The sequence below is a fragment of the Vulpes vulpes genome, chromosome 2 (genome assembly GCF_048418805.1).
Source record: "Vulpes vulpes isolate BD-2025 chromosome 2, VulVul3, whole genome shotgun sequence".
In the NCBI taxonomy this organism is placed as follows: Eukaryota; Metazoa; Chordata; class Mammalia; order Carnivora; family Canidae; genus Vulpes; species Vulpes vulpes.
In genome coordinates this window covers 12,240,794-12,266,588 of record NC_132781.1, presented here as the reverse complement: position 1 = coordinate 12,266,588, position 25,795 = coordinate 12,240,794, and the positions used below count along the sequence as shown (strand labels likewise).

Here is a 25,795-nt window from a genome sequence, read left to right as displayed (position 1 = left end):
TGTATCCTGCCACACTGCCAAATTGCTATATGAGTTCTAGCAGTCTTGGGGTGGAGTCTTTTGGGTTTTCTATGTACAGTATCATGTCAACTGCAAAGAGGGAGAGTTTGACTTCTTTGCCAACTTGAATGCCTTTTATTTCTTTTTGTTGCCTTATTGCTGAGGCTAGGATTTCTAGTACTATGTTGAATAGCAGTGGTGAGAGTGGACATCCCTGTTGTGTTCCTGATCTTAGAGGAAAGGCTCCCATGAGAATGATATTTGCTGTGGGCTTTTCATAGATGGCTTTTAAGATGCTGAGGAACGTTCCCTCTATCCCTACACTCTGAAGAGTTTTGATCAGGAATGGATGCTGTATTTTGTCAAATGCTTTTCTCTGCATCTATTGAGAGGATCATATGGTTCTTGTTTTTTCTCTTGTTGATATGATCTATCATGTTGATTGCTTTATGAGTGTTGAACCAGCCTTCCATTCTGGGGATAAATCCCACTTGTCATGGTGAATAATCTTCTTAATGTACTGTTGGATCCTATTGGCTAGTATCTTCTTGAGAATTTTTGCATCTGTGTTCATCAGGGATATTGGTCCATAATCCTCCTTTTTGGTGGAGTCTTTGATTTTGGAATTAAGGTGATGCTGGCCTCATAAAATGAGTTTGGACGTATTTCGTCCCTTTCTGTCTTTTGGAACAGCTTTAGTAGAATAGGTATTCTTTCTTCTTTAAATGTTTGATAGAATTCCCCTGGGAAGCCATCTGGCCCTGGACTTTTGTGTCTTGGGAGGTTTTTGATGACTGCTTCAATTTCCTCCCTGGTAATTGGCCTGTTCAGGTTTTCTATTTCTTCCTGTTCCAATTTTGGTAGTTTGTGGTTTTCCAGAAATGCGTCCATTTCTTCTAGATTGCCTAATTTATTGGCATATAGCTGCTCATAATATGTTTTTAAAATCATTTGTATTTCCTTGGTATTGGTTGTGATCTCTCCTTTGTCATTCGTGATTTTATTAATTAGAGTCTTTTGTCTTTTGTTTTTAGTATGGCTGGCTAATGGTTTATCTATCTTATTAATAATTTCAAAGGACCAACTCCTGGTTTTGTTGATCTGTTCCACAGTTCTTCTGGTCTCTGTTTCACTGAGTTCTGCTCGAATCTTTATTAACTCTCTTCTTCTGCTTAGTGTAGGTTTTATTTGCTGTTCTTTCTCCAGTTCCTTTAGGTGTGAGGTTAGCTTGTGTATTTGAGTTTTTTCCAATTTTTTGAGGGATGCTTATATTGCAATGTATTTCCCTCTTAGGTCTGCTTTTGCTGTATCCCAAAGATTTTGAACGGTTGTATCTTCATTTTCATTAGTTTCCATGAATCTTTTTAATTCTTCTCTAATTTCCTGGTTGACCCTTTCATCTTTTAGCAGGATGCTCTTTAACCTCCACATGTTTTTGAGTTTCTTCCAAATTTCTTCTTGTGATTGAGTTCAAGTTTCAAAGCATTATGATCTGAAAATATGCGGGGGACAATCCCAATCTTTTGATATTGGTTGAGACCTCATTTGTGACCCAGTATGTGGTCTATTCTGGAGAAAGTTCCATGTGCACTTGAGAAGAATGTGTATTCAGGTGCATTCAGATGTAAAGTTCTGTAAATATCTGTGAAATCCATCCAGTCCAGTGTATCATTTAAAGTTCTTGTTTCTTTGGAGATGTTGTGCTTAGAATATCTGTATTTGCAGAAAGTGCTGTGTTGAAGTCTCCCAGTATTAGAGTATTATTATCTAAGTATGTCTTTACTTTGGTTATTAATTGATTGATATACTTGGCAGCTCCCACATTAGGGGCATAAATATTCTTGATTGTTAGGTCCTCTTGTGGGATAGATCCTTTAAGTAATGATTATAGTGTCCCTCTTCATCTCTTACTACAGTCTTTGGGATAAACTTTAATTTATCTGATATGAGGATTGGTACCTCAGCTTTCTTTTGAGGACCATTTGAATGATAAATGGTTCTCCAACCTTTCATTTTCAGGCTGTAGGTGTCCTTAGGTCTAAAATGAGTCTCTAGTAGACAGCAAATAGATGGATCTTGCTTTTTTATCCAGTCTGAAACCCTGTGTCTTTTGATGGGATCATTTAGCCCATTCACATTCAGAGTTACTATTGAAAGATATGAATTTAGTGTCATCATAATACCTATTCAGTCCCTGTTTTTGTGAATTATTTCTTTGGGCTTCCTCTTTCTTTTACAGAGTCCCCATTAATATTTCTTGCAGAGCTGGTTAGGTGGTCTAAATAAATAACATCTTCTAAAAAAATGTGTTAAATACTGAAAATAAATAAAGAGAAGGAATATAAAGTAAAACCAAGAATGTAGAATGCATCATGAAGTAAGATCTGATATCAATGAAATAAAAACAAAAATACCATAGCAAATACTAGATGAATCTTTGAAAACTTTTTTTTTTTAATTTTTATTTATTTATGATAGTCACAGAGAGAGAGAGAGAGAGGCAGAGACACAGGCAGAGGGAGAAGCAGGCTCCATGCACCGGGAGCCTGATGTGGGATTCGATCCCGGGTCTCCAGGATCGCGCCCTGGGCCAAAGGCAGGCGCCAAACCGCTGCGCCACCCAGGGATCCCCTAGATGAATCTTTGAACATAATGTTGAATACTTGAAAAAGCACATTGCACGAGAATACATTTACATAGTACTCCATTTACATAGATATTTGAAGCAAAACTAAACATGTTGTATACGGTAAAACATTCTAGGTAGAATTTATGTCTAAGCTAGGAGGGAATGGCATGGGATAGAAGAATAAGTGATGAGGGTAAGGAAAGAGGGAAGGAAGGAGAGAGAAAGGAAGGAAAGCGTGAACTTGTATGTTAACCTTTTGTGATTCTCCTTTTATGATTTTTCCCATTCATATCCTCTACCCATTTTTCTATTTTTAAACACAAGGTTATTGCTGACATGGAGGCCCAAGTTCATAAGCTGAGAGAAGAGCTGATTCACGTGAACTCCCAGCGGAAACAGCAGCTAGTAGAGCTCGGTCTCCTTCGTGAAGAGGAAAAACAAAGAGCTGCGAGGGACCACGAGACTGCTGTCTACAAACTGAAGGCTGAGTCAGAAAAGATGAAGATGGAGCTGAAAAGGACTCATGCTGCTGAGACAGAAGTGACTTTGGAAAAGGTGAGCTATCTAGCTGAGTTTGTGCAGGCCTCTGAAACCTGTCCTTGGACCACACTGCTGCCACCTTGCACCTAATCTCGAAAAGGTGGTAGGCATAGAACTACTCCAGAAATTTACCAACTGTTCAAATGAGCAATTTAAGTATCTTGCTATATGTTTAAGCTCCAAAAAAATAATCCAGGGAGTTAGATTTCCTATTTTCCCTTAATGTCCATGGAGAGGATAGTGTGGAATATCCCATTCCACAATGATTAAATGCACATTGTGATAAAACAATCTGTAATATTGTCCAATATTGTACTGAGTAGGCATATTTGGGCTATAGCCCTAAGTTTTCCTAGGTTAAGTCTAGGTTTCAGATCTTTCTTCAGTTTTCTAATAGTCATTTCTCTATTTCACAATCTTTTGTAACTTTGTAACAGCATAATGTAAATGATGACATAGTTTCCCAGATTACTATTTCAAATTAAGGAAAGTTTCTTTTGAATTGATACATTTTTGAAATATATGTCAATATAATGTTTGCACATCTTGGGTTGACTGAATTTCCAGGTACAATCTCAAATATTCTTTCAGTGTTCTAGAAAGGAAGAAACTTTTTAATTGGGTAGTAAATGTGAATTGCTATTAATCATAGCAACTATCAATTGCTTCTTTAGTTTCTGTAGACCAATCTAATCTTGAGATCAAAGAACTTGAAAATGGTAATCTAAGAATCTTCCAGTTCTGCTTACTTTTTTTCACCTTTTCTTCATCTTTAAATGTTATGCCTTCATTAAACACACACCACCATTCTAAGCACTGCTCCATTGGTTTTACATGGATTGTGATCCTAAGGTGCTTCTTTTATAGTATCTTAATTTATCTGAGACTCAGATTTCAGCAGACTTTGCCCTTGGCAGCATAGTTCTGAACCCAGAAATAGATAAGAAGAAAATTCTAAAGAGGCAGAAGTGAGCCTGGCTTCTTAGAGGAAAGCAAGAAGGCTGATATGGCCAGAAATGGAGGCCAAGGAGAAGGAGGAGGAAGAGAAGGAAGTAATGAAGTCAGGGAAGAAACCTCAGGGGATGAACCTCAGGGTTTTTGCTCTGACTCTCTGGGAGTCACAGGTTTTGAGCAGTGAAGTAGAATGTGTTGGTTCACATTTGAATAGGATCTCTCTGCATGCTGAGAAGAGACTGAATTGAGGACAAGGAAGGAAGTAGGGAGACTAGTTAAAAGGCCACTGCCAGAACTTAGACCAGTTGACAGAGGCTCTGCCTGGGCAACAGCAGCCAAGGGTGAAACCTGATGAGAGTCAGATTAGTTTCTAAAGGTGGAACTGATGGCATCCTCTATTGGTTTTGATGTGAGGCGGAAGACAGAAAGAGAGAGGCATGCTGTTGAGCAGTCAAGGGTGATTCCGAGGAGACTTGCTGGAGCCAGTGGACCAATGGAGTCAGCTTTCTGGCAGCTGAAGGAAGATGGCTGAAGCAGGAGGCGGGGCCGCTGGCGGTGGGTTCCAGTTGAGATGCCTTTTACACATCTTAGAAAAGTTCCTTATCTGGACAGTTTTACCCTCCGACGATAGCAGATCAGTGAGACTGATGAAAAGTGAAATTAGTATTCTCTCTGTTGACTCTTTTTTTTTTTTTTAAGACTTATTTATATATTTTAGAGGGAGAGCATGTGCAAGCAGGGGGGAGGGCAGAGGGAGAGGGAGACAAGCGGACTCCACACTGAGCAAAGAACCCCATGCAAGGCTCCATCCCAGGACCCTGAGGCAAAATCACATATTGAATGCTCAAATGACAGAGCCCCCCAGGCACCCCTCTCTCTGGCGACTCTTATCATTCCTTGCCTTGGCTCCATTTGTCTCTGCCAACAGCTCGAGGTATTTCTAAATGTTCTTAAATGGCATGTGTACCAGTGCACACTAATTTAAGGAAATTGGACATAACAAAGCCAGACTTATAGAACATACAAGTTTGGCCTTAATTTTCTTTCATTATATATTCACATTTCAAATGTGTCTCTTTAGTAGAAGATTAACTTTTTCCAGTATAGGTTTATATGTGTTGTAACTAATTAGCAGGTTACAGAAAATGAAAAAAAAAATCAGTATTAGAAACCATTAGTGATTCATTTGGCAAACATTTCTGGAAACTCTTCTATAACCCAGAAAGGCATTATCCCAGACACTGTGGGGATACACAGGAAAAAGAAAAAAAAGGCACTGTTCTCAAGGAATCATAAAATAATAGTGACACCAAGACATACACACGTACAAAAATGACTATGATGCAAGGTGGAGTGTGAATTGGGGGAAATTATTCCTATTAAGGTAATGAGGGAAAATTAACTGGAAGAGATGTTGCTTTTACTAGATATCAGTAATAGATATGCAAGATGGCATTCTAAGCCAAAGGAATAACAACAGCAAGAGCAAACAAAGCCATTTACATGCATGGCATAGAGGTTAATCAAAGGGAGTGATTAGTAATCAGGCTAAAAGATAGCTCGGGATCACTGAAAGTCCCCCAAACTGTAGTAGTATTTTAGCTTCATTGGGTAGACAACAAGATGCTGCTGAAAGTTGTTAAGCCCTGAATGTCAAGATTCAAGTGTTTTTTAGGAAAATCTTTCAGATGCCCTCTCAGTAGGAGTTGGTGGGGACCAGATTCACACAGGCAGGAGGCCCCTGAGGGCATGTTTGAGGTGCTGGAGGGCAGTGAGAGCATAGCAGTGACACAGGGGACATGTTTGAAAATCACTTCAGAAATGGCATTGATTAAAGTTGTGAGGTTGATTAGACTTGTGAAATATAACCCGACTGTTCATAAATCAGGACGGTAGAAGTCTGGTTTGGGGAGGAAGAAGGTATGTACCGCGATGAACTTGTTGGCTTTGAAGTGTCTCTGCTCTGCCCAGCTGTGATGTTCTCTAGCTGTGGAAAGAACGTTTGTAGATAATCATAAGAGAAGGCAGGACTGGAACAAACAGCTGTAAGGGTCACCCACAGAGAGGGCCTGTTCAAGAGAGGGTTACAGGAAGAAAACAGGCAGCTGTGAAGGAAGAATTTCATTGAAGAGGTCAGGGAGGAAACAGTCAAAGAAGGGTCCTCAAGGTAAGAGGAATCTGAGAAGAATGTATTTTCATGGAAACAAAGGAAGAGAATATTTAGAAAGGCGGATTTTCAAGAATGTGACAGAAAATCAGGAAGGCTGAGGGTGGAGGAAAGGTCCCGGGATTTGAAAGTGAGAAGTCATTGATGATCTTGGATAGAGCCCTGAAAGGAATACTGTGGACAGAAACAGAGTCTCAGTAGATAAGTGTGGCAGTGGAGATTCGTGAATATGTCTGGTATTAAAAGGAAGGTGTAGTTCTTAAGGGAGTATACTTTTAGGCTGAAATTGTGTTGCAGTACACAAGAAGAGATTAATGGAGAGCAATTGCTTAGTGATGCAGAGAGCCATAGACACCGGAGGGCCACCACCTGAGGCAGGAAGGTGTGGATGGAAGACCAGCACAGGCCCACCCTCACCCCTTGGCCACAGGCATCCAGCCTCAGGAGACCTTGGCCTGTTCCTGGAGTAGGCCTCGTGCTCTCCTTCCTCCAGGCCTTGACACCTGCCACCCCTCTGTCTGGGATGTTCTTCCCCCAGATTTTCTGTGGCCATCTTCCTCCTCCTCACTCTGTACTGCTCCATATCCTTCCGTAACCTCTCTCTCTAAAGTTGTGTCCAGCTCTACCACCTTCAGTGGTCCCATTGTCTTCATAGCTCATCTCATTATCTGGACTCATCTTTTCATTTTTCTGATTGTTTATTTTCTATTCATCCCCATCCCCCACATTAGAATATAAGCTCTTTTAGCAGGACCTTGTCTGCCTTGTTCACTTCTGTACTGCTAGTGTTTAGAAAACTTGGCACCTGATAGGTACCCTCCTAGCATATACTGAGTGAGTGAATTATAGGAGCCATGACTTCCAAGGAGGGAGGAAGGAAGGAGAGAACTGGTAAAGATACCAGGGGGTCTGTGATGAGACTTGCAAGGACCTTCTATCTGATATCATCTATGCTTTTAGTAAAGAATAGCATTCTTATGAGTAAGGAATTCCAGGAGAAGTGAAATAGCCAGGCTTTGGGCTGGGCTGGAATGTGGCTAGAAGGAAGCAGGTGTAAGGGAATTTGCCCAGATAGAATTGGAGTTCTGCAGATACAGGAGGGAGGATGGCAGCATGCGTCTGGAAGAATGGAATGTTCCTGAATTGAACTGAGAACCCAAGTAGCACAAGAAGATAGAAATGGGGTTTTAGCATGGTAGCACTTTAGCCCCCATGGTTAAAGGGGCCAGCAGGGTTCATCAGGACATAGGAACGTGTTGGCAGATGGAGAGTCTAGAGAAAGGGATGAGAGCATTACCTAGGCTAGTGTTCAGTGCCATGAGTTTGGTTTTTGTTGAGTTGGTGGAATTAACCAATCCCAAGGTCCAATGATAAAATACAAGTGCTGAGCTCTTAATGTGAAGAGCAATTTGTATTTCTGATTGACAAATGTTTTTACTTGACTAATGAAAGGAGTTCAGCATTTCTAAGTGCAGGAAGACCTGGCTGAGTTCCCTGAAAGCAGTCCTTGTGAAATGCTGGTTTCTAAAGCCCCAGGATCATGTGTTGGCGTCTCCTCCAAAGCAGACACTGATAAATGTTGAGAAAATGAGAGAATGATGATGAACTGAGAAATTCAGCCTAGCTATGGGAATGGTAATATGAATAAATAAGACATTAGTTTTGATTCATCCACATTTGATTTCAACCCATATAAATACTTTAGATGGGACAGGATACATCTTTATATTCACATCTTTATTTTTTTTTTTTAGTGTGGTAATTTCTTCCATGTTACTTAGTAAACTAAATGTATTGCATAAAATATTTTTCAGACATAGTTTCATTTTTTTGTACACACATCAGTAGAGTTCTTAATATGAGAACCTGAATTAACACTAGTAAACTGGTACAGAATCCTGTTGCTGCATGTTGTGCGATTGTGAGTGTTACTTGAATTCTTCTACTGTATTTTATAAAAGGTTTAATGTTTTATCATGTTTAAATCTGCAAACTAAAATGTTTGCCAGAAGCTCAGAATCCTGTCAGAATTGAGGGGTTTAGAAATTAATTTTCTCTCATAAAATTGAGGTTCAGAGAGGCAAATAACACCAGAATAATAAATAATCTGGACAGAACATTCCCTGTGGGTCTGGGTTGTGCCAGTGGACTTACAATGTTGAGGATATGAAGGAATCCCTGAGTCCAGACCCTACCTGTGTCTCTGTCAGCAGCAGCTCAGGCCTTGCCGACATCATCGGTGGCTTTAAAAGAAGCATGAGGGATCCCTGGGTGGCGCAGCGGTTTGGCGTCTGCCTTTGGCCCAGGGCACGATCCTGGAGACCCGGGATCGAATCCCACGTCGGGCTCCCGGTGCATTGAGCCTGCTTCTCCCTCTGCCTGTGTCTCTGCCTCTCTCTCTCTCTCTCTCTCTCTTTGTGTGTGTGTGACTATCATAAATAAACTTAAAAAAAAAAATATATATATATATATATATATATATATATATATATATATAAAGAAGCATGAAATCCTCCAGCAGGTCACAAGACATGAAATAGAGATTCCAAAAGAGTCAGTGATTGACATTTGCAAAGTGAAAGCTGCTTTTCTCACCTTTTAAAAATCTTTTTAAACCAAACTGAGGGGCAGCCTGGTGGCTCAGCAGTTTAGCGCTGCCTTCAGTCCAGGGCGTGATCCTGGAGACCCGGGATCAAGTCCCCACATCAGGCTCCCTGCATGGAGCCTGCTTCTCCCTCTGCCTGTGTCTCTGTCTCTGTCTCTGTCTCTCATGAATAAATAAATAAAATCTTTTAAAAAAATAAATAAATAAATAAAAAATAAACCAAACTGAAACAGAGTCCACAAAAAACATGAGCCTTTGAAAAATTAGACTGTTACTAGGTGATGGTAGTGGGTCATTTTCAGAAGTTTGATTAAAACTTTGGTATTTATAATTTACCATTGTTTCAGAAATCTACTCGGTTATTTTTTAAATAACCTTTCTTGAAATAAGAAGCTATTTTAGAAAATATGGGAAACAGAGAAGTGTAAAATTTCCTGTTACTACCACCAGCTAGAGATAACCAATAGTGATAATTTAATGTATGTATAAAATAGCTATGTGAGTTTAGCGGACTGAGATCATACTAAATAAACAGTGCAGTGTTTTGCTTTTTTTGAAAAGTCATACAAAGAATATTCCAATGTCATTGGAGATTCTTTGAAAATATAGTGTTCGTTGTTTCATGATATTCCATTTTATGGATGCAGCATAGTGTATTGGAGTATTCTCTTATTTTTAAACATTTAGCTTTAAAAAAATTGCCTACATTGATGCAGAGATGAATATCTTCATATGTATATTTTTGTCAACATTTCCATTGTTTTTGTCTTAGGTTAAGATCCCAATAGAATTAGAGGGTCAGATCGCTTTTCCGAAAAGTTGTACTATTTTATATTTTCCACAACAGAATATCCATTTTATCTAGCCAATCCTTACCACTAATACTTTTCTTTAATTTTTGGTATTTTTTTGTTAAAAAAAATTGTTGTTCTTAATTTGCATTTTTAAAAGTGAACTTGAACATTTATAATAGATTTGTTGTGCATATATTTCATTTTCTGAGAACTGCCTGTTCACACCCTTTGTTTCTCTTCTGTTAGTGTCCTAATGTTTTTCTTATCACCTTACAGGATGAAAAAATTCTTAGCTTTGTGGCAGATATTTTTGGTGCTTGCCTTTTATTATCATTTAACTTTATGATACACAAAAGATCTTATTTGTGTTTAGTGTAAATTCATCCATCATTTCCTTTGTGAATTCTCTACTATCAGTAGTTATTTTAAGCTTCACAAAATTTGAAAACATATTAAAAATTAAATATTTAAAAATATAGGAACACATCAAACATTTTCCACACCGTACTCTACTGAGTAGAAAGCACTTGTGAAACTGACATAGCATTTACCAGCTTGGGTTCCTGGTCTGTAATTTTAATAGTGTCTGAAGGATTATACTGGAATTGTGCCAACCTGAAGTCATTAAAAGGCTTTGAGCAACAATTCAGCATCTTTTTCAAATTTAAGAAAAGCTCCATATGGCATAATTATTCAAAGCTAAGGTCATAGAAACTACTTAAACCTTTGAAATTTATAATTAAAGGATTAATATTAACTTATGAAGACATTGTCATTTTGGCTTAAAATGGATTTCTAATCTCAATTCTGTTCCCTTTGCTTTGATCTTTTCCCTGACTTTTTCCTTTGCTAAAAATATGAAGTTTTATATCCTTAAAATTTTAAATTAAATATTATCCTCAAACAGTTCAGACTTACAAAAATTGATTGACAAACAACATCCATCTCATTTTTATATAATTTCACAAATGTTGATGAACTTCAAGTTGGCATTTGCCTGTGACTGCAGCTTGATAGAATGGACCACAGTGATACATCTCAAAATAACAGTAAATTGATTCACAAAAGAAAAACATGCACAAATGACAATTTGGAAAACCATGAGTGTGTACATAATTTGAATGTGATGAACTGGTGTTCATTTATATCAAGGTTTAGAATTTTAAAGTGTCTTCAGAGTACCTCCACTGTAAACCTTCTTGGAGTGGTGAAAGCGGCTATGCCTTGTTTCATACCAAAGCTAAGACTTTTTTTGTCATTTTGACAATATCTACAAAGCAGTCAAAACCAAATATTTTATTTTATTTTAAAGATTTTATTTGTTTATTTATGAGAGACACATAGAGAGAGGCAGAGACACAGGCAGAGGGAAAAGCAGGCTCCATGCAGGGAGCCCGATGTGCAACTCAATCCCGGGACTCCAGGACCATGCCTTGGGCCGAAGGCAGGATCTAAACTGCTGAGCCACCCAGGAATCCCCCTCAAACCAAATATTTTAGTTAAATCAGTTTATGTATCTCCTATGTAACAGGAGGAATTGTGTGTTTCTTAGAGACACAGTTTTGCATCTATCCCCAGCTCTCTCCTACTTTTTGTGGTTCTGCTGTGAGGCACCTGTTTCACAATGATTCTACTAAATAAATGCTGGAATAATGTCTGGGGTGTCTGTTTATTAAACAAAAAGAGCCCCTATTGGATATTTACATCGTCAAGCTTTTACCATCCCGACCTGAATGCAGGGCTGCGGAGCTCAGTGCAGACAGCAATGGGCACTCCCTGCTGAATGCAGCTCTTGCTGTTTCCCAGAGAATCTTTTGCCGATTCTCCCTCTGCCTCTTTGCTGCATATTAAAGAGCACTTTTATTTCCTGGCAATCTGGGAGAGCAGATCAATAGCTTAACTTCAAAGTTGAGTTTTCCTAGGCTAGATAGCTATGTTTTACTTACAGAAAATTAAAAGCAGTATAGTCTATGTTAAGGCTATTTCAAAATAAAATCTAGAAGTGTAAATTTATTTTTAAAGTAAATATTTACAATTTATAAGGTCAGCCCTCCCTTGCCTTTCTCTGGCCTAACTTTCTAATATTCTAATGGCATCATTATAAATGTAAGTCCTGCCATTCACCAGAAGTTGTTGGTTTTATCCTTTAGGGTTTTCTTAAGGTAGAAAATTTCTACCTAGAATAAAGGGAAGTTATCTTAGGTCAGGGTAGCAAAAGATGGTATTTTGACTTGAGAAGCTGTTGAAAATGAACAATTTATTTGGCATCTTCAGAGATTGATATCCCAACTGAGAGAATTGAGAGTAAAATAAGCAGGTATTTGCGCCCAAAGGTGCACACACTTCTATGTGTGTTCATTTCGGTTTTTGTGAGTTTCTTTGGTATGTGTTGTGTGTGTACATTCATGTGTGTTTTTCAGATTAGCAGTGATAATTGTACAAAGCTTTCAATCCTTTTCGGCTTCATAGCCAAACCTATAGGAGTCTTATTGGCAGTGAATCATTTTTTCATAACAAGGAAGAAAATAAAATAAAATAAATATGTATTCCATTAGTATCTTCAACAATGATGAAGTGATTACAAATAAGAACAGAAAGAATATTTTATGGCACTGTCTCAATGGTTTACCAGAAGTGGGGGGCCTATACGTCCCAACTTGCCTGGGAAGGTCCCAGTTTGCACCTGTTGTTCCAGGATCCTGAATGATTTAACATTCCCCACCTCTTCCACTCTTAAACATGTCCTAACTTGCATGTTAAGCTCTGTGATCACCCTATGTGCTTTTTATGTAAAGGAGGTATCCTTTCTCTTTATATATCCTATAATTTAATTATTGAACATCATAATGCTGACTACATATATTTTAAATGAGTGCCTTTTTGAAAGTAATACTGAACTTAGATTATATGTAACTAGACTCTAATTATTTTAATATCCGGACTAGCCTTCAACTGATATTTTTTTCTATACCACGCCAACATTTCAGTAGCATTTGATGAACTTAGAATGAAAGTATTTTCCATTTGTTAGCAGACTTAGATTGGAATAAAGAAGCAGAGCCTCACTGTCCATATTCCTGCCTGTTTTGTTTGGAGATTTTCTAGGAAAGGAGGGCAGAGGGTGAGCTGATTGATGGGCGTTAGGTGTTAGGCACAGAGTATCTGATGTCACAGAGGGGTCAGAGGGCATGGCACATTGGAAGAGCTCTGGGTTGAGAGTCAAGTGTCAGTCTAATCATTGTTCATAATGGAAGGGAGGCAATTATTCCCTGTGGTATGGGGTTTCCTAATTCAATATTGTGAGGATTAAATTAATAATCGAATGGAGCACCTGGGTGGCTCAGTCAGTCAGTTAAGCAGCTGCCTTTGGCTCAGGTCATGATCCCAGGAAGGGCCAGAGTCAGGCTCCCTATTCAGCGGGGAGTTTGCTTCTCCCTCTTCCTCTGCCCTTGCTCCCTGCTCCCGTGTACTCTCTCTCTCTCTCTCTTTCTCTCTCTCGCTCTCAAATAAGTAAATCTTAAAAAATAATAATAATTGAAAATGGTCAATTAATTTACTAAATTGAATACATTATGGGACCCAGTAAAAATAAATAAAGTATATGACCAGAAAAACTACAGTTGGTTTAAATATACCTCTTTATTCTCACAAGCAATCAAGGGAAATACTAATTAAGATAAGATACTATTTTTCATGTATTGAATAAACAAATTATTTTAAATGACACTGGCATCACTTTTAATTAATAATACCAAATACCAAAAGTGTAATGAATAGATACTCCAAAATATTATTAGTTAGAACATAAATTGGTACAACCTGCCTGAAAGCCTTTAGTTATCTATATTGTGGACTTCTAAAATATTCATCTCTTTTGATGTGGTAGTCTATTCTTGGTTAGCATAACATAAATATCAAAACCCAAAAAAGATATCCCTCTGAGAACAGATTAATCTCAGAAATCTGTTACATTTCTATATATTAATAATGAAGCAGCAGGAAGAGAAATTAAGAATTTAATCCCATTTACAACTGGACCAAAAATAAGATACCTAGGAATAAACCTAACCAAAAAAGTGAAATACCTCTGCTCAGAAAACTCTAGAACACTGATGAAAAAAATTGGAGATGACACAAAGAAATGGAAAGACATTCCATGTTCATAGATTGGAAGACCAAATATCATTAAAATGTCTATACTTCCCAAAGCAATCTACAGATCTAATGCAATCCTTACCAAATAACAGCATTTTCCACAGAACTAGAACAAAAAACCCTGAAGTTTATATGAAACCACAAAAGGCCTGAATAGCCAAAGCAGTTTTGAAAAAGAAGAGCAAAGCTGGAGGTATCACAGTTTCAGACTTCAAGTTGTATTACAAATCTATACTAATCAAAACAGTATAGTACTGGCACAGAAATGGACACATGGATCAAAAGAACAGAATAAAAAACCCAGAAATAAACTCACAATCATATGGTTAATTAATCTTCAACAAAGGAGGAAAGAATATCAAATGGGAAAAAGACAGTCTCTTCAACAAATGGTGTTGGGAAAACTGGTCAGCTATATGCAAAAGAAGAAATTGGATCGCTTTCTTACACCATACACAAAAATAAACTCAAAATGAATTGACCTGAGGAGCACCTGGGTGATTCAGTCAGTTAAGCATTGACTCATGATTTCAGTTTAGGTCATGATCTCAGGGTTATGATATTGAGTCCTGCATTGGGCTCTTTGTTCAGTGTGGAGTCTACTTGAGATTCCACTTAAGATTCCCTCTGCCCCTCCCCCAGCTCACATGTGCTCTCTCTCTCTCTCTCTCTCTCAAATGAATAAATAAAATCTTTTAAAAAAATAGATTGACCTGAAAGCATAAAAATCCTAGAAAAGAGCACAGGCATCTCCCACCTGTCAAAATCCCACCTGCTAAAATAAAATACACAAGAAACAGGTGTTGGTGAGGATGTGGATAAAGGGGAACACTGGTGCACTATTGGTGGGAATGCAAACTGGTGCAGCCACTGTGGAAGACAGTATGGTGGGTCCTCAGAAAGTTAAAAAAAATGGGACTACCCTATGATCCAGTAGTCATACTATCTGGTATTTCCCCCAAAAAACATGAATTCAAGGGAATACATGCACTCCTATGTTTATAGCAGCATTATTACAATTGCCAAGGTATGGAAGCAGTCCAAATATCCATCAATAGATGAATGGAGAAAGAAGATGTGGTATATATACAATGGAATATTATTCAGCCATAAAAAGAATGGAAATCTGGCATGCCTGGATGGCTCAGTGGTTGGGCATCTGCCTTTGGCTCAGGGAATGATCCTGGAGTCCCGGAATCAGGTCCCACATCAGGCTCCCTGCATGGAGCCTGCTTCTCCCTCTGCCTGTGTCTCTGCCTCTCTCTCTGTGTGTCTCATGCATAAGTAAATAAAATCTTAAAAAAAAAAAAAGAATGAAATCTTGCCATTTGCAACAATATGGATGGAGCTATAGAAAAAAAAAGTCAGTGAGAGAAACACAAATACCATATTATTTCACTAAAATGTGGACTTTAAGAAACAAAACAAGCAAAGTTAGAGAAGGAGAGAGAGAAACCAAGAAACAGACTCAACTATAGAGAACAAACTGATGGTTACCAGAGGGGACAGGAATAGGGGGATGGGTAAAACATGGAGATTAAGGAATGCACTTGTCATGATGAGCACTGGGCGGTATGGAAGTGTTGAATAACTCTACTGTACACCTAAAATTAATACAACACTATGTTAATGATACTGGAATTAAAATTAATAAATAAATCAATAAACAAAGAAATAGAAGAAGAATGGATGCTGAGGGACAGTTAGCAGACAATGGCACACTCTTAACACTTTCAACATTTGGTGCCAATTTCGTGTATAGCAGTCCTAGACACTTGGTGTAGGCAGATATTCCTGTCTCCTCAGAGTTCACATTCTAGCAAGAGAGACAAATAACAAGCAGTTAACATGCCACATAATTAATGTACATAGAATTTTTAAAAAGTGTCTAAGTGCTACCGAAAGAGAAATGATAGAAAAGAGTAAAGGAGACTGGAGTACCAGAGTTGGGGCCATTTAAATGGTGTGATCAGAGTTGGCCTCGTTGAGGTCAGCAAAGGAGTTGAATCAGCCATGTGGATTATCTGGAGGAAAACATTTCTAATGGAGTGAACAGCCAGTACAAAGACCAAACAAGAGCATGGCTGGCATGGTTAAGGACCAGCAGGAAAGCCAGCACGGGGAGAAGAAAGTAGATAGGGAGAGAGAGTAGGAAATGAATTTTGAGGAATCCCAAGGGTCCTGAGCACATAGGGCCTTTGAGGCAGTTGTAAGGACTTTAACTCAGAGTAATGGAAGAACATCAGGGCGTTGTGCCAAGGAGTGATATGATCCAACTTAGACTTGAAAAGATCATTCTGGCAGCGTGAGGACAAAGGTGGGAAACCCATTAGAAGGGCGCTGCGGTACTCCAAGGGAGAGATTATGGGGGCCTGGAGCAGAGTGGCGCCAGTGGAGGTGGTCAGATTCTGAATATATTTAAAGATGGAGCCAACACAGCTTCTTGACAAATTTGATTTGGGATGTGAGACCAAGAAAAAAGGAAGTCATAGATATATTTACACACCGGAAAAATGCAAATATGCTAGTTCATTTCTCTGTGGAATGGGATTATAAGTGATTTTTAAATTGTATTGTTCAGTTTTTCTAAATGTTCTCTGTTCTAACCATGTTGTAGTCCTAACAGGGATATACAAATCACCCCCTGGTTATCTTGTTACCCTGCCCCGAGCCCTAGGACATCTTCAACCTGCTTCCCCATTCTGCCCTGAGAGACCAGAGTCACAAAGAAAATAATGTCCTGACCCTTCAGGCCTAGTATTACATTAGCTGCTGTCAGAAACCAAGCAGTGTGATTGTGATGTCACCAGCCCCTCCTCAGCCATGCTGGTGAGTTTGGGATGTTCTCTGATGCTCCTGCCCCTGGCCCAGGTCATCTTCCTATCAGGGCAGGGAAGCTGTGCCCTCATTAGCTTCAGAAAAAAGCAGAAATTTTGCCTGCCTGACGTCAGCCTGCTCATAGGGCTCTCATTTTTGCTTCTGTAACCTTAATGAATGCCGAAGGAAATGTGGGCTTCCCTGATTTCAGATCACTCGCCTCCAAGAAAAGCCCAGCTCAGGGTCTGATAGGGAGGAAAGGAGAAGCTCATAGTGGCCCCGAGGCAGAGCAAGCTGGTAGTCTGAGGCCCCTGAGGGACACAGGACCATCTGGCCTCAAAGAGAAGAAGGTAAGATTGAGACACTCTCTGCCTGAGACAGGGATCTTTCTAAAAACACAGATCTCAGGGGCGCTGAGCTGGCTCAGTGGGTAGAGCATGCAACTCCTGATCTCAGGGTTGTGAGCTCAGTTGAGTCCCATGTTGGGCAGCACAGCTTACTTTTTAAAAAGGGAAAAAAAAATCTCATGGCTGGGCTGGATTAGGCACTGGCAGTATAAAAACAGCCTCTCCCTTCAGAGAGATACCCTCTAATGGGGGCAAGGATAATGGGACAAAGGACCCTGTGATTACAGTGAACTGAAATCAGAGCCATTGTCTGGATCTGTTGGCCAGCATGCCTTGAAAAACTCCCAAGAAGTCTGTGGGGGAAGGGTAGGGACCAGGCAGGACCTTGTGGAAAGGTAAAGTGTGAGCTAATGGCATTTCCCTCTCTTGCTTACAAGCCTGCAAAGTGTCATTACCCGCAGCAAAGTGAAGTTGCCACAGCTCCTGAGCTTCCTGGCCAAGGATTTGCATAATTGCATTTCTCCTCTCCTACCTTTCCCCTTTTTTCTTCTCATTTATTTTAATTAATATAATTTTTCAATGCCATTAAGTACATTTAAATTGTTGTGAAACCATCACCACCATCTCCAGAATTCTTTCATCTTGTAAAACCTGAACTGTCCCCATGAAACACTAACTCCTTATTTCTCTCCCCAACCCTGGCCCCTGGCAACCAGGGTTCTACATTATTTCTATGTATTTGATGGCTCTAGGTACCTCATGTGACTGGAATCAAACAGTATTTATCTTTTTGTGACTGCCATATTTCACTTAGCATCATGTCTTCAATGTTTATCCATGTTGTAGCCTGTGTCAGAGTTTCCTTTTTTAAAAAAAGGCTGAATATAGTCCATTGTTTGTATACACCACATTTTATCTATTCATCTCCTCCATGGACAGTTGGGTTGCTTCTACTTTTTGGCTATTGTGACTAATTCTGCTTTGAATATGGGTGTACAAATATCAATCTGAGCTTCTGCCTTCAGTTATTTTGGGTATAATATCTAGTATGGAATTGCTGGACTATATGATAATTCTATTTTTACTTTTTTGAGGAACTCTCCATACTATTTATCATATCTGGTGCACCATTTACATTCCCACCAGCAGTACACAAGGGTTCCAATTTCTCCACATCATTGCCAACACTTGATTTTGGTTTGTTTCTTTTCTCATTTTGATTGCCATCATAATGAGTATGAAGCGGTATCCTCTTCTACCTTTCTTAACTGTCACCCCCACCACAGACACAATCTGTGCTGTGCTCACCCCAGAAGACTCCCTTTTCCCCCAAATAGGCTGTAAGCATTCTCCTTTCATGGTTTTACATGTGTTTTTTCTCTCTGCCTGGAAGACCTGGGGAACTCATCATCCTCATTCAAAAATGTTACCTGCCCTTGCCTTATTCCTTCTTACACCAACTCCAGAAGGAATCAGGCTCTTTCTTTTATCAGAAATCTTATTTTAAAAACATTTTTAATCAAGATATAATTTTCATACAAACGATGATCAGTTATGCAACATTGACAACCCATCACCACAATCAAGATAAACAACTATTCCATCACCTCAAATACTCCTCTAGGCCCTTTGTGTCAATCCCACTTCCTTCCTCTTACTCTGATTCCTGGAAACCACTATTTTCCGTGACTATTAGATTTGCCTTTTCTGGAATATCATATAAATGAATCATTCAGTATGTAGCCTTTTCAGTCTGGTTTCTTTCCCTTTAGTGTAATGCATTTGAGATTCATTCATGTTCTTATGTGTAGCAATAGTCCTTTCTTTTTTATTATCAATAATGTTCCATTGGATGGATGTACCAAAGTTTGTCCATTCTCCATGGAGAAATATTTGGGTGGTTAAACATTCAGATAAGGGTTTTGTGTGAACATAAATTTTTCATTCCACTTGGGTAAATAACAAAGAGTGGGATTGTATGTACTCTATCTTTAAGCTTTAGAAACTCCAAACTGTTTTCCAAATTGGCTATATCATTTTGCATTTCCATCAAAAATACATATAAGTTCTAGTTGCTCTGTATCCTCACCAGCACCTGATAACTGTTGAATTTGTGACATCATTTTAGCCTTCCTAACAGGTGTATCTCATTGCATGTGTATTTCCCTATAATAACTAATAATGTTGAACATCTTTTCATGTATGTATCATTTGAGTATCTTTCTTGGTAAACTATCTGAATGTTTATCCAATTTTGTATCCAGTTTTTTCTTTTTTAAAGATTTTATTTATTTATAAGAGACAGAGAGAGAGAGAGGCAGAGGAAGAAGCAGGCTCCATGCAGGAAGCCGGACATGGGACTCAATTCTGGGTCTCCAGGATCAGGTCCTGGGCCGAAGGCGGCGCTAAACCGCTGAGCCACTCGGGCTGCCCCAGTTTTTTTTTTTCTTTTTATTGAATTTTTATAGTTCTTTTTATAATCTGGATACAAATCCTTTATAAAAGATATGATTTGTAAACACTTTTCACAGTCAGTGGCTTAACTTCTCATCTTTTAGCAATGTCTTTCAGAGAATAGGGATTCCTAATTTTTTATGAAGTCCAATTTATCAGTTTGTTCTTTTATAGATCATGCTTTTGGTGTCATAGCTAAGAAATCTGTGCTTAACCTAAAGTCACAAAGATTTTCTCCTGTTTTCTTTTAGAAGTTTTAAGTTTTATATTTAGATCTGTGGTCCATTTTGAGTCAGATTTTATGAATGGTACAAGGTACAGATTGAGATTCAGTTGTTTCAGCATTATTTATTAAAAAGACTATCTCTGTTAAATGGCATTTGCAGCTTTTTGAAAATCAGTTGACCATAAATATGTAGTGTGCTACTGGACTTTCTAATTTTGTACAATTGATATCCGTAACTGTTCTTGTCTAATAATGCCACAGTGGGTTTTTAAAAAATATTTTATTTGTTTGTTTGTTTGTTTTAGAGAGAGGGCTCGTGAGCAGGGCAGAGAAGTAGCAGAGGGGGAGAGAGAGGAAGGGGGAAAGAATCTCAAGCAGAATCCATGCTGAACATGGAGCCCGATGCAGGACTGGATCTCAGGACTCTGAAATCATAACCTGAGCTGAAACCAAGAATCGTATGCTGAACTGACTGAGCCCCTCACCTCACAGGTGCCCCACACAGTGTCTTGATGATTGTAGTCTTCTAGTCAGTCTAGGAGACAGGTGGTATGAGTTGTCCAACTTTGTTCTTTTTCAAAATTTTTTTGCCTGCAGTAGTTCCTTTGCTTTTCTTAGAATCAGCATAGTAATGTCTACACAAAATCCTGCTGGGATTTTTAAAAAACTGTGTAGTATCTATTTCTCAGTTTGGAAAGAAATGGAATGTTAATTATAATGAGTCTTCCAATCCATGGCCATAAAACATTTTTTTTAAAGATTTTATTTATTTATTCATGAGAGACACAGAGAGAGAGGCAGAGACACAGGCAGAGGGAGAAGCAGGCTCCACGCAGGGAGCCCAATTCGGGACTTGATCCCAGGTCTCCAGGATCATGCCCTGGGCTGTAGGTGGTGCTAAACCGCTGAGCCACCCAGGCTGCCTGACCATAGAACATCTTCGCTGTTTATTTAGGTTTTCTTTCATTTCTTTCATCAGTCTTTATAGTTCTTAGCATATAGATGTGGCATTTATTTTGTTAGGCTTATATCTAATCATTTAATGTTTTTAACTTGAATACCCAATTATTTGTTGCTAATATTAGAAATACAAATAGACTTTTCTATATTAATATTGTATCCTGTGACCTTTCTAAACTACTAGTTCTAGCCTCTCTTTTTATCGATTCTTTGGGATTTCCATATAATCAGGTAAGTACATATTATTTAATAGTTTTACTTGTGAGAATTTTTTTAATGAAGCCATCAAGATGTTTTATTTCTCAGTACTCTAACTAGCACAATTATTTTTCTTGACTGGTGAATTTTGGAAAATGGCTTCTCAAAACAAACCTATCTTAAGAATCAAATGAGATCACACCAATGAGAAAATGCATGTAGAATGTGGAATCTCTTTAACTTCCATGTTTGAAATTGCATTCCCCTTAAAAATATTTTTTTCTTTTTTCCCCTTAAAAACATTTTTAACTGGTTCATTACATCATTAGAGTGTATTTTGAACTTTATGTTTTGATTTACAACCAACTCACAAGTAACTTTTTGGGATATATATCTCATACGTTTGTGTGTGTATGTGTATGTGTATGTATATATATATATATATATATATATATATATATATATATATATCATACATATATAGATATGTTAACAGATAGGAAGAATGAGAGAGCCTTCTCTTTATAGATATACCTGAGATATATGTCCAAAAAAGTTACTAATGAGTAACATACATATACATGGGTCCAGAATTAAAAATACACAAATTGACTCCAATAATAATATAGGCTGTATGTATCATTGCACTTATGACTAAAATGCTAGTTAACCAGCCAGGTGTAGAGTATTATATAATATTTTTTGTATTTTCCAGAATGTATTACACATTGTTATTGAAAAAAGAAAAGCTACATTTTTAAGTGTGTGCAGATGTGAGTTTTGGCTAACAGAAGTATTTTTAATATTCATCTATGGTATTTACTTGGCAAAGAAAATGGACATTTGTTCCCACTGCATGAATTTAACAGATCAGTAGACATCCTAGGGATACTCTAAGGAAGCAACCCTGGGTCATGGAAAATATCTCATAAAACATCAATATCTTTGAATCATATTTGTGACAGTTGCTTATGTTACTATACATTTCATGTTATTATTGAATGAGGGATTTTAACGAGTCTTTAAAGGAGCTTTTAAAGAGTTATAATTCAGGCCTATAATTCTATTAATTATTGCAATTCTAACATGGATGATGGTGTTTATTCAACCCAGACTATTTTGTTAGATTGAAAGAATATCATCCATTTTAGAGACTTCCTGAGACCAAGAAATTATTAGAATTGCCATACTTAGATTATAACGGATGGTCCTTTTTGTCCTATATTTGGTGTCAAATAGCACAAAGAGGGAGTAAATGGGTGATATGAACTTCCAAATCTCTAGTTTCCTTATTAACTTGTGGGTAAATGAGTCAACATATATTAACAAGCATTTACTATATACTTAGTTCAGTGCTGATCTCAAAAAGGAATGTAACTGTGTCCCTGCTTTCTGGACGCTTTTATTGTTATAGTGATAATGAGAAATACAAGCACGAAAGAGCTTTTAAAACTATATAACTCTGTATAATAAATTCTAGATTAGGGTACAATGCTGGGAAATCTGAGAAGGTCTGTCGTATTCAGAGGATGTTTTATGGAGGAGGTGGCCCTTGAAGTACAATATTTGGATTGGCACTAGATATGAAGAATTTTCTGAGGCAGTCCAAGGGGATAAAATGGGAAGCCATGGGTTTAGAATGAATTGAGAGAATGTCAAACAGTAATTAGGAAAAGCTTACTTATAAAAAAGATGGACGGTGACTTTTTGAAACTTTTCCATATTAAAACTTTTTATTTACACTTACTGAAAAGTTGCAAAAATAGTGCAGAGAATTCCCATGCACCCTTCACCCGGCTTCCCCCATGTCAACATGTTATTTATCTACATTGCAACCAATAAAATGAGGAGATTCACATTAATAAAATAACTTTTTAACATTGGCAACCTACATTTATTTTGGTAAATAACTGTAGGCCTTATTTGAATTATACCAGTTTTTCCACTAATGCTCCTTTTTTGTTGTTCTGGGATCTCCCACCACATTTACTTGCTCAACTTTTAGTCCTCTCCAGTCTATGACAGTTCCTCAATCTTCCCTTTTCTTTCTTGACCTTGACATTTTTGAAGAGTATTAGGTATCTTGTAGACTGTTCCTCACTTTAGGTTTGTCTGATGCTTTTTTGTGATTACGCTAACGTAATGCGTTTTTGGCAAGAATGCTACGGAAATGGTGTGCCTTTCTCAAATGCATTATATCAAGGGGTGCATGATACCGAAATGTCTTATTACTGGTGACATTGACATTGATCACTTGGTGAAGGTGGTATCTGCCAGGTTTCTCTGCTGTAAAGTCACCTTTTCTCCTTTGTAATATGTAAAAATATCTTGAGATACTTTGAGACTATGAAAATATTCTGCTTCTCCTCAGACTTGCATCCACTAATTTTGTCATCTATTGGTAATCTTGCCTGCAACACTATTATTATCTTTTTTTACTCAGTTCCTTTGAAGTTGTGGCATTTTCTGGCTTTAACTTAAGCTGAGGGTGGGTTTTTTTTTTTAATTTTTAGTTTTTCATATCTTTAGGAGAGAAAATACTGGAAGTTAAGGTGACTTTTTAAATGCAAGTTTTTTTAGAGTAAGGAATCAACGTTAGAGGAAAATAAAAGAAAAAAATAAGATGAAAGCAGAGGTAAGGCTTGTGAAAAAACAATGCATGGTACAAGGGTTTATATACCTAGAGAATGACCTCAATTTGCCTCTGCATTTTCCAAGAACAAATGGAAAAGAGAGCATCATAATTAGAACAAGATTCAGTGCAACCAGACTTTAAAAATTAATTAGTTCAAGTTCTGGGGCACTTGGGTGGCTCAGTCAGTGAAGCGTCTGCCTTCTGCTCAAGTTGATCCCATGTCGGGCTCCCTGCTCATCGGAGAGACTGCTTCTCCCTCTTCCTCTGCCTTCTGCTCTGCCTGCTTGTACTCTGTCTTTCTCTGTCAAATATTAAATAAAAAATCTTCTAAAAAATAATTAGTTCAAATTCCTGGAATTGAAATCTTTGGATTTCCTAGAGGCTCTCACAAAGAAATCAGTATATGATGTGGTTAACATCCTCAACAACAATCTCATGGAACATGACATTTTTATTCAGTATTTTCTTAAAATGGAGGGGGTGAGTAGTAGGTATTATATTGATTTCAACTTTTGTAAAAATGGAGAAACTGTTACCATGAGATATAACGTTATAAGAAGTCAATCTGATCTCCAGAAGTCCTTAGAAGGTTCATGAAGTTATTTTGGGATCAAGCAAATTACCAACCAGATAGTATTTACATGAACAAAAATTGAATCCCTGCTAGTCCAATGCTACTGTGCTAAATAACAAACCTTATTGCAATAGTATTTTCTCTGGAGTAGGAATCATTCAGTCTCAAACCATGTAAAGATTAAAGAGGGATGTCCCAGAATAGTCTTGTTATAAAATAGTCCCACAGTATTAACTTTGGGGAAACAGTTAACAAAATTGAGATTTGCTAAGCATTTGCCTTATTTGTTGTACTTCCTGAGAGATTTTTAAGTTTTACTTCTGATGATAATTTTATCCCTTGGAACTGAACACCGAGAAAGGATGTTAGAAAAGTAGCAAGGAAGAAGAAGAGTGAGTATGCACATGCTGCTTAGCTTCTCTCTCGGTCATTTTCTATTTCTAAAGAGGTGAAACTGTTTAAGATTTTGACATTATCTTCAAATATGTGACTTTTGATCTGCAATGAAGTCTTGGCTAATTTTACCAAAAAAGCTTAAACAGGATTTAAATGAATGACTGACTATCTGATTTATGCAAAGTAAATGCATGTGTACATTTAGAACAACTTTTAGTGAAGGAAAACTAAATGTGTAATTCTTTCATTGTATATCACATTAGGATCTGAATATCTGGATTATTTTGCAAATTGCCATATCACTAGTATAATTCAGTTGAACTTCATATTCAAGTTAACTGTGCACTAGAAATGCATTAAATACAAGGATACAAAGAAAAGATAACATTGTTGACTAAGACCTAAAGAGTCACAATGTATTTTAACATAGATTTTTTTTAAATTACAGGTTAGTCTATTTCCTGTACAATTTAACTGAGAATAAAATAGCCCCAACATAGTATCAGCTGAAATTAGATAAAGAGTTCACCCAGGGTCAGTGGACTATATTTGGCAGGATCTTTAGAAGTTCCATGTTATCTGCATTTATTAGGTTATAAACTGAAAATAAAATACTATAAAAGTTTCCAGTTAGAGTGTTTTGGCATGACTTTTAACTGCCCTGTGCCATCTTTTTAAAATGTGCCTTATATGGCCAAGGAATTAGACAGCATTTTAATCAAAAATCCAGATGTGAAGATCAGTGGTTTTTTTTTTTTTTTTTTTTAAATACTCTGTAAGACCTTGGGAATAAAACCAAGTCAAAATTGGCCAATGCTAGAGACCCAGTCCTTACCACTCAGAAACTAGAAATAGCACAAGTTTTGATAGACAATTCTTGGGGAAATCTTAGATTTTTAAAAATCACATGAGCAGAGATTTACAGGAACATGAAAGGAGTCTGATGTTGGCTTTGATCAGATCTTTCAAGAAGGAAAGGAGAAAGTTACTTGGGAAAACATTTTGTAATCTTTTTCAGTTAAATAACTTTTGTTCTTTTTAGCTTCACACATCTTCCCATCAAGTATTTCAGCCACTGTTTTGAATATTTGTAATTAGATAATATTTTGATTTTGTTCTCATAACTTAGGTTGTCTCACTAATCACCTAATTAAATGAAGAACATTTGTCAATGTGCTGAATATTTACACTTAGCTGTACATAATTAACGTATACCAATCCCCTTTATAAATGTTAGTATGTATAAAATAGTCTTTAGTATGATCTGATATCCAAATTAATTATATATTATATATTATATATACACATATAAGTTACCACCTATATTTTCTGATCACACACAAA

The 25,795-nt window shown here is 37.6% G+C and overlaps 1 protein-coding gene across 12 annotated transcripts in view; it reads left to right on the top strand.

Moving 5' to 3' along the window:
- Nucleotides 1-25,795, top strand: part of CEP112 (centrosomal protein 112) — a 397,262-nt gene that overhangs the window by 240,313 nt on the left and 131,154 nt on the right. For all 12 annotated transcript variants that reach the window (XM_072746768.1, XM_025999623.2, XM_072746763.1 and 9 more), the window contains one exon: nt 2,954-3,184. In XM_072746768.1, the coding sequence (XP_072602869.1) occupies nt 2,954-3,184 (231 nt within the window). The remainder of the gene's footprint in view (nt 1-2,953; nt 3,185-25,795) is intronic.